Genomic DNA, 9,762 nt, shown 5'->3' on the forward strand with positions numbered 1-9,762 from the left:
CAACATGTAAAAGGAGGAACTTGGACCCCTACCTTATACCGTATAAAAACTATAAATGGATCAAGGACATAAATGTAAGAGCTAAAACTATGAAACTCTTAAAAGGAAATATAGGTATAAAATTTTGTGATTTTGTATTAGGTAACCATTTCTTTTCTTTTTTTTTTTTTTGAAGATTTTATTTATTTGTTCATCAGAGAGAGAGAGAGAGAGTACAAGCAGGGAGAGTGGCAGGCAGAGGGAGAAGCAGGCTCCTCGATGAGCAAGAAGCCTGATGTGGGGCTTGATCCCAGAACTGTGGGATCATGACCTGAGCCGAAAGCAGATGCTTAACTGACTGAGCCACCCAGACGTCCCTAGGTAACCATTTCTTTTTTTTTTTTTTAAAGATTTTATTTATTCATTTGACAGAGAGAGACACAGAGAGAAAGGGAACACAAGCAGGGGGAGTGGGAGAGGGAGAAGCAGGCTTTCTGCCGAGCAGGGAGCCCGATGCGGGGCTCGATCCCAGGACCCTGGGATCATGACCTGAGCCAAAGGCAGACGCTTAACGACTGAGCCACCCAGGCACCCCCTAGGTAACCATTTCTTTTTTTTTTTTTTTTTAAAGATTTTATTTATTTATTTGAGAGAGAGAGAATGAGAGAGAGAGAACACCTGAGAGGGGATAGGGTCTGAGGACGAAGCAGACTCCCTGCCGAGCAGGAAGCCCGATGCGGGACTCGATCCAGGGACTCCAGGATCATGACCTGAGCCGAAGGCAGTCGCCTAACCAACTGAGCAACCCAGGCGCCCCCTAGGTAACCATTTCTTAAATAGAACATCAAAAGCACAAATATCAAGAAAAAAGCAAATAAATTAGACTTCATCAAAATTAAAAACTTGTGCATCAAAGGAAACCACCAAGAAAGTGAAAATACAACCCACAGAATGGGAGACCATATTTGCAAATGATAGTAACATATAAATAATTTTTACAGTTCAACAACAAAAAGATAATCCAGTTTTAAAATGGGCAAAGGACTTGAATAGAGATTTCCCTAAAAAAGATATACAAATGGCCAATAAACACATGAGAAGAAACTCAACATCATTAGTAATTACAGAAATGTAAATCAAAACCACAGTAAGATACCACTTCACAGCTACCAATGGGATTAGGATTTAAAAAAAGGGTGGGGGGAGGACGGGGAATGACAATTGTTGGTGAAAATGTGGAGGAACCGGAATCCTCATACATTGCTAGTGGCAAAGTAAGATGGTGTAACCACTATGGAAAACAATTTGGCAGCTCCTCAAAAAGCGAAAGATAGAATGATCGGGCGCCTGGGTGGCTCAGTTGGTTAAGCGACTGCCTTCGGCTCAGGTCATGATCCTGGAGTCCCGGGATCGGGCTCCCTGCTCAGCGGGGGGTCTGCTTCCCCCTCTGCCCTCTTCCCTCTCGTGCTCTCTGTCTCTCATTCTCTCTCTCTCTCAAATAAATAAATAAAATCTTTAAAAAAAAAAAAAAGATAGAATGATCACATGATCCATGAATTCCACTCTTCCACATATATCCAAGAGAATTAAATGCCTATACTCAATGAAAACCTTGTACATGAATTGAATGTTCATCATAACATTTTTCATAATAGCTCCAAACTGGAAACAACTCAAATGTCCATCAACTGAAGAATGGATAAAATATGTGCCATATCCATACAATAGAATATTGTTCAGCCATAAGAAGGAATGTAGTATGGACACCTGCTACAACGGGGATGAACCGTGAAAATATTATGCGAAGTGAAAGCAGCCATAAAAGGCCACATAGTTTGTGATTCCATTTATATCGAATGCCCAGAATAGGCAAATCTATAGGGACAGAAAGTAAGTTAGTGGTTGCCAGAGGTAGGTGGGAGGGAAGAATGGGGAGCGACTGCTTAACAGTAAGGGGTTTTCTTTTTGGCCTGATGAAAATGCCCTGGAGGGCGCCTGGGTGGCTCAGTCGTTAAGTGTCTGTCTTCGGCTCAGGTCATGATCCCAGGATCCTGGGATCGAGTCCCGTATCGGGCTCCCTGCTCTGCGGGAAGCCTGCTTCTCCCTCTCCCACTCCCCAGCTTGTGTTCCCTCTCTCGCTGTCTCTCTGTCAAATAAATAAATAAAATCTTCAAAAAAAAAAAAAAAAAGAAAATGCCCTGGAAGTAGACGGTGGTGATGGTTAGACAACTTTGTAAATGTACTAAAACTACTCGGCTGTGTTCTCTGAAACGTTAAAATAGTAAATTTTATGTTACCTGAATTTTACCTCAATAAAAAAATTTTAAAGCAAAGGATAATTCTTTGAAAAAAAATTTTAAATAAATATTTATTTTTTGAAGATATATACAAAAGTATTTAAAGATGAAACAATATCATAGTCTAGGATTTGCTTTAAAATACTCCAGGATTGTGTGTGTGAGGGAGGAGGATGGAATAAGGGAGACAATTCATCATGAGTAGCTAGATGATGGGGACATGAGTTTGTTACACTGCTCTTTTTCTATATTTGTTTGAAAATTTCCAGGTACATGTAAAAATCCAATGTGCAAGATAACATTGTTAAATTGCATAATTATTTCCTCTCTATTGACATATAGTAAAAGTTAATCATGTGTTTTAAGACTTCAATAAATTCAGTTTTTGAAAAAGTTTTAGAATACTTGTCAATTCTACTCCTATAAATACCCCAAAGAAATTAAAGTATATGTCCACACAGAGTATATGTGTACCCAGATGTTCACAGCAGCTTTATTTATAAAGCCAAAAACTGGAAACAACCCAAATGTCCAAATGTAAATGTCCACCAACAAGCGAACGGACAAACTGCACTTGTGTTGTATGGAATACTATTTAGTAATAAAATAGATGAACTTAAGAGTACCTGCAACAGGGCGCCTGGGTGGCTCAGTTGGTTAAACAACTGCCTTCAGCTCAGGTCATGATCCCACGGTCCCGCATCGGGCTCCCTGCTCTGCGGGGAGCCTGCTTCTCCCTCTCCCACTCCCCCTGCTTGTGTTCCCTCTCTCGCTGTGTCTCTCTCTGTCAAATAAATAAATAAAATCTTTAAAAAAAAAAAAAAGAGTACCTGCAACAACATGGGTGATTCCTGCAAACACTGAGTGAATGAAGTCCTACATAAAAGACTACATGCTGTAAAATTCCACTTACATGATATTCTAGAACTTGCAAAATATATGGTTTTAGAAGTCCGGAGAGTGATTTCCTTTGTAGGGGGCCAAGCAGAAGGGAGCAGGCAGACGTCTCTAGGAAGAGCTGGAAATATTCCGTTTCTCCAGTCAGGGGCTGGACACGGGTGTGTTCACTTTGTGAAAATCTACCAACCTGCATACTATGACATCTTTCCCATCTAAACAGGAATAAATGCCCTATACCGTTAAGCCTGCCATGCCGTGTATCTCAGCACCCATGCCCTGGCATTCCCCCGGGCTCTGGAAGGCACCTTGCAGACAACTGCTGTTCTGACATTTGGCGACGCCCAGTCCCAAAAGCCTCTCCCTACGGTGCACCTTCTGGTGCATCTACAGGTGGACTCTCTGACTGAACCCCTTCCCACACACGGCACAGGGATAGGGCTTCTCCCCTGTGCGCCCTCTGGTGGCTCCTGAGGGCTGAACAGTGCCTGAAGTCCCTCTCACAAGCCCCACACCGGTAGGGCTACTCTCCCGTGTGGACCCTCTGGTGGATGCCCAGGTCCTTGCTCCGGCCGAACTGCTTCCCTCAGGCCTCACGCCGAATAGTCTCTCTCCAGTATGGACGCACTGGTGCAGGTAGAGGCTGGCTCTCTGGCTGAAACCCCAGCCATATCTGTTACACACATAGCCCTTGTCTCCTGCACGGTCCTGCCAGTGTAGAGTGCAGCGTGAAGCCCCGGCCACACACCTCACAAGCATGGGGCTTCCTTCCTACGTGGGGCTTCCTTTCTACGTGGACGTCTGGTGGGTCTGCAGGGCTGCCCTGCGGCTGAAGTCCTTGTCGCAGTCTTGGCACCTGAAGGGCCTCTCGCCCGTGTGGACGCGCCGGTGGATGGACAGGTTGGAGCTGCAGCTGAAGTCCTTCCCACATTCCTCACATGTGGTCCTTCCTGTGCCTTCTCAGAGTGGCTCCTGAGTTGGAGACTCTGGAACTCTCCATGCATTGGTAGGCCTTTTCTCTGGGAAGGAGCCTGGGAAAGTTAAGGTCTGCTGTCCTTACCCTGAAGGCTCTTCCACGCCCAGCGTATGGAGAGGGCTTCTCTCCTGTATGGGTTTGCTGGTAAAGTAGAAGGTTTCTGAGCTGTCTGAAGTCTTGGCCACACTGGGGACAGCTGTAGGGTTTTTCTCTTGGAGATGTCTGCCAAGGGAGAATCCCATCATTCTCATCCCTGACACCTGGGACAAAAAAAATTAGATGATGAAGCGAGCAGGGGTTTTGTCCAAAGCTGCATGGTGCACACTCTGGACACACTCTCAGGCAGCGCTGGTAAGGCTGAGAAGCTTCGCAAAGTAGAGAAGTGTTGGGCTGCTGGTCTTTGTCCTCTTGACCTTGGGTTTTTCATTTTTGCTTCAGGGGTAAAGGGAACATACGGAGAACCCTTTCCTTAGTGAGGAAATGAAGTGTTACTAAAACACTTGATTAAACTCTGTGAACTACAAATGTGTTAGTGTTGTTAAAGCATAATTATCAAAAAGTTAAAAAGATAACTTTTACAAATATGAAGTGAACAGGGGCACCTAGCTGGCGACTCTTGATCTCAGGGTTGTGAATTCAAGCCATGTGTTGGGGGTAGAGCTTACTTCATTCACACACACACACACACACACACCCCAAATATGGAGTGAACATCTGTCAAAAATTTTAATGAGGAACCAATAAGATGGTAAGGCTGGTTCTTAAGCATGTATGGAGCCTGAGCATTTAATGCTTTTATAAACAAAGGTATTTGTCTCCAATCAAAAAAATATTTAAATATTTTCAACTAAATGAAAAGCATAAAAAGTCAAACAAGATGTATTTTTAAAATTGCTACCCATCCCTTCATGGATTCGTGGGTTACTGATGGCATTTACTCCTGGCTGACTGGTTCTCACCTGAATAGGAGCTTCTTGGCATTTCTTCCTCCATCCATACACCATCTTCTTGTTCAAAATAGAAAATCATTTCCGGTTTGGACAGCAGATGCCCTGCTTGAGGGGAAAGACATGTGGATTAGGGCCCTGCAATGTGACTAAGGACCCTCACACAAGTCAAATCTAGGCCTTGGTATCCGTGAAGATCCTCTGAAGACTGAGAAAGGTGAATAAACCTACTATACATTAATATCACATTTTGCATTTACTTATACACTTACAAATATGTATATATATTCCCTAAACAAGGAAAGTTCCAGGAATTCTTGGGAACTTCAGTGAAGAGACCCATTTGCAATATAAAACAGTAATAATGCTCAATGGGTTGAATAGGCAGTGATGAGGCCGAGGAAGTGCAGCCCCAAGTATGATTTGAAGAAACTTGTCAAAAATGCAGACTCCATCCCAAATCCACTGAATCAGTAGCGCTGGTGATAGAAGCCAGGGTTGTAGGTTTTTTGGATAACCTCGTACTTTATAGAAAAGTAGCAAGAGTAACACCAAGAACACCCATAGAACCCTGACCCATATTCACCAGTTGTTATTGTTTGGCCCGTTTACTTTATTACTTTCTCTCTCTCTCCACACACACAATTCTTTTCTAAAACCATCTGAGAGAAAGTTGTAGGCCCCATGGCTCTCTAGGACCCAATTCTTAGTAGGTATTTCCTAAGAACAAGGACATTCTCCCCCATAACAGCAGCGCAGTCATCAAAATCAGGGGACTTAACATTGACACAGTATTTTACGTAATCCAGTTAATTTGCAAAAGACGCCAGTATGTCCCTTTTGGCACTCTTCCTGGACATTTTTTAGCATTGCATTTAGTTGTAATGTGTCTTTAATCTTCTTTAAGTTGGACAGGAACTGGCATTTCTAATGATCAGGTATTTTTCTGCACTCTCAAATCTGATACCTTCTGCTATAAGGGATCTGGAATATGTGGGTGCCCAAATGCTAATCCCCTCGGGATTTAATCCATTTGGTTGAACCCACTGTGAGAGCAGATGGGTTCGGGAAGATGCTGTGCTCACCCAAGGAGATGAGATTCTCATAGTTCTCCAACATCACTTCTCCGTACAAGTGACTCTGAGAAGCGTCCAGATGTTCCCACTCCTCTTGGGCAAAGTCCACAGCCACATCCTTGAATGTCACCAGCTGTTAAAATGACAGACATAGTCACACACAGACATACCCATTCCCACAGAGTAATGCAGTTGACAAGTACAGTGAATCTTGATGGTTTCTAGGGTCCTGATTTTGGCAAACATCCATGCACCTGCTTCCATTATATTTTGTAGAAGATGGAAAAGACATATGAGACATATGAGACACATTTAAAGCTCTCCAGCCCTTAAAGTTTCTTTGATGGGAAGACTCAAACTTCAACCAGAGTACACCCAAAGCTACACAATTCCAGAGTGCTGCCCACACCACATTGTATGAATCAGGAGAATAAGCTTGAGATTCAAAGTCCATAGTTTACATTAGAGTTCACTCTTGATTTTGTACATTCTATGGGTTTGGACAAATGTATAATGATATATATCCATTATTATGGTATCATACAGAGTATTTTCACTGCCCTAAAAATCCTCTGCACTCTTCCTACTCACCACTTCCTGTCAACCCTGGTAACCACTGAGCTTTTTACTGTCCTTATAGGCTTTGATGTACCTTCCACATGACAGTGACAAGCTGGCTTAAGAGGTCTGCCTCTTCCTCTCCAACCCCCAAAGAGAAACTTTACAGTGGAAAAAACTGGGAGACCCTACATTAATTTTTTAAAAGATTTTATTTTATTTTATTTATAGAGAGAGAGAGGGAGGGAGTGCAAGCAGGAAGAGGGGCAGAGGGAGATAGAGAGAGAGAGGGAGGGAGTGCAAACAGGAAGAGAGGCAGAGGGAGAGGGAGAGAGAGAATCCCAAGGAGACTCTGCACCAAGCATGGAGCCTGACACAGGCTCGATCCCAGGACCCTGAGACCATGACATGAGCCAAAATCAAGAGTTGAAAACTTAACTGACTGCCACCCAAGCACCCCAACCCTACATTAATTTAAGTCACCAAAGTTAATATCACTAGTAATGAAACAAATCAATATTATGTGCTATCTGATATGACACACTGAGGACAAGTCACTTCTGCATCATTCCTGCCAAAAGTGTAAAACCTAAATCTAATCATGAAGGACTATCAAATAAATCTTAACTGAGGAACATTCTACAGAACAGCTGAGCCTGCACTCATCAAAAATCATGATCAAAAATCATGATCAAGAAAGACAGAGAGGGGCGCCTGGGTGGCTCAGCCATTAAGCGTCTGTCTTCAGCTCAGGTCATGATCCTGGAGTTCTGGGATCGAGCCCCTCATTGGGCTCTCTGCTCGGTGGGAAGCCCGCTTCTCCCTCTCCCACTCCCCTGCTTGTGTTCCTGCTCTCGCTGTGTCTCTCTCTGTCAAATAAATAAATAAAATCTTTAAAAAAATAAAAAGAAAGTGTTCCAGATTAAAGAAGACTAAAGAGAGGAAACAAAGGGGAAAAGGCCATAAAGAAAGTAATTAAGACAACTGGCAAATTTTAATTATGGGTTAGAGATCAGACAATAGTACTGTATCACGGTTAAATTTTCTAAATTATACTATGGTCATTTAAGGGGCTGTTCTTGCTTATAGAAGATGCGTGCCAAGGTAATTAAAGGTAAAAGACATGATCATGTCCACAATTTAGCCTCAAATGATTCAGAAAATGATAAATACACAGAGATGCAATGATAGAGTAACTGTGACAAAAAGCTGGCAATTGATGAATACAAGTAAAGGCAATATTGGTGTTCTTTGTACTGTTATTGCAATTCTTCTGTAAATTTGATATCATTTAAATTTTAAAATCCATTGCAGTAAAAAACAAAACCAAACAAAAACCATTTTAACAAGGCCTACAAAGCCTGCAAGAAAGGACAGTACTTCTCAATGTACACGGTAGACACTGGGGCTTGTGGAAGAGATACTGGACCATTTGTGACCTAAATTAATGGAAGTAGGGGCAAAGGTTAAGGTGTGCCAGGGCTCTGATATGGTGGTGGGGTTGGGGGAGTGCATTGAGGAGGGAGAGTGGGCTCTCCTCTGGAGTATCCTAAAGCTGTGCCATGTTTCATGTTTGTCTTAGAGTCCTGGTGGGCTCCGCAAGGCAGTGAACAAACATGTCCCCTAACCGGGGACAGGGATTACTACACGAAAGAGGTTAAATCCCACTCACTGGGGGTCTTGCTGCCAGGAACCTGGGGGCCATTTTCTCCTCTCTTCACAGATCACTCAGGGCCAGCAGATTCCAAAGAGGGCAGAATAGGGAGCTGGGAGAAATGAGGATTGAGTCACATGCCAGAAATCCTCATACCCAGTCTGTGCAGATCCACCCTCACCTAAAAGGAAAATAAAAGCATCAATAGAAAATCCAGAAATAAACCCACAATTATATGGCCAATTAATCTTCAATGAAGCAGGAAAGACTATCCAATGGGAAAAGGACAGTCTTTTCAACAAATGGTGTTGGGAAAACTGGACAGCGACATGCAAAAGAATGAAACTGGACCACTTTCTTACACCATACACAAAAATAAATTCAAAATGGATTAAAGATCTAAATGGAGACCTGAAACGATAAAAATCCTAGAAGAGAACATAGGCAGTAACTTCTTTAGCGTCGACCATAGCAACTTCTTTCTAGATATGTCTCCTCAGGCAAGGAGACAAAAGTAAAAATAAACTATTGGGACTATATCAAAATAAAAAGCTTCTGCACAGCAAAGGAAACAATCAACAAAACCAAAAGACACCTATGGAATGGGAGAAGATATTTGTAAAAAACATATCCAATAAAGGGTTAGTATCCAAAATATATAAAGAACTTATAAAACTCAACACCCAAAACACGAATAATCCAGGGCGCCTGGATGGCTCAGTTGGTTAAGCGACTGCCTTCGGCTCAGGTCATGGTCCCGGAGTCCTGGGATCGAGTCCCACATCGGGCTCCCGGCTTGGCGGGGAGCCTGCTTCTCCCTCTGACCCTCTTCCCTCTCATGCTGTTTCTCTCTCTCTCTCTCTCTCTCAAATAAATAAATAAATAAAATCTTTAAAAACAAAACAAAACACAAATAATCCAATTAACAAACGGGCAGAAGACATGAACAGATATTTCTCCAAAGAAGACATACAGATGGCCAACAGACACATGAAAAGATGCTCCACATCACTCATCATCAGGGAAATGCAAATCAACAGTACAATGAGATATCACCTCACACTTGTCAGAATGGCTAAAATCAACAACACAACAAACAACAAGTGTTGGTGAGGATGTAGAGATAAAGGAACCCTCTTGCACTGCTGGTGGGAATGCAAACTGGTGTAGCCACTGCGGAAAACAGTATGGAGGTTCCTCAAAAAGTTAAAAATAGAACTACATTGCGATCCAGCAGTTACACTACTGGGTATTTATGCAAAGACTACAAGAACACTCATTCAAAGAGATACAGGCACCGTGATGTTTCTAGCAGCACTGTTTACAATAGGCAAGATATGGAAGCAGCCCAAGTGTCCATCAGTTGATGAATGGATGA

The 9,762-nt window shown here is 42.7% G+C and overlaps 1 protein-coding gene across 1 annotated transcript; it reads right to left on the reverse strand.

Moving 5' to 3' along the window:
- Window positions 1-790: 790 nt before the first annotated feature.
- LOC123856048 (zinc finger protein 566-like) lies at window positions 791-8,421 on the reverse strand. The gene is made up of 4 exons (XM_064581436.1): window positions 8,403-8,421; window positions 6,182-6,305; window positions 5,109-5,201; window positions 791-4,409 (listed from the first exon to the last, which is right to left on the reverse strand). Exons 2-4 carry the CDS (start codon window positions 6,213-6,215, stop codon window positions 4,108-4,110), a joined length of 429 nt encoding a protein of 142 aa, XP_064437506.1. The 5' UTR covers window positions 6,216-6,305; window positions 8,403-8,421; the 3' UTR covers window positions 791-4,107.
- Between the last annotated feature and the right edge of the window lie 1,341 nt (window positions 8,422-9,762).

Source organism: Mirounga angustirostris, unplaced genomic scaffold (assembly GCF_029215605.1).
Source record: "Mirounga angustirostris isolate CCGP_5_RB_7025 unplaced genomic scaffold, mMirAng1.0.hap1 SCAF_16, whole genome shotgun sequence".
Taxonomy (NCBI): Eukaryota; Metazoa; Chordata; class Mammalia; order Carnivora; family Phocidae; genus Mirounga; species Mirounga angustirostris.

Bases quoted from the DNA above. Each gene is read 5' to 3' on its own strand.
- LOC123856048 (XM_064581436.1), bottom strand. From the start codon at position 6,215: ATGTTGGAGAACTATGAGAATCTCATCTCCTTGG. The intron at 5,202-6,181 runs GTGAGCACAGCA...CCCCTCAAGCAG, and splicing joins TGAGAATCTCATCTCCTTGG to GGCATCTGCTGTCCAAACCG. The intron at 4,410-5,108 runs GTGAGAACCAGT...TTTTTGTCCCAG, and splicing joins GCCAAGAAGCTCCTATTCAG to GTGTCAGGGATGAGAATGAT.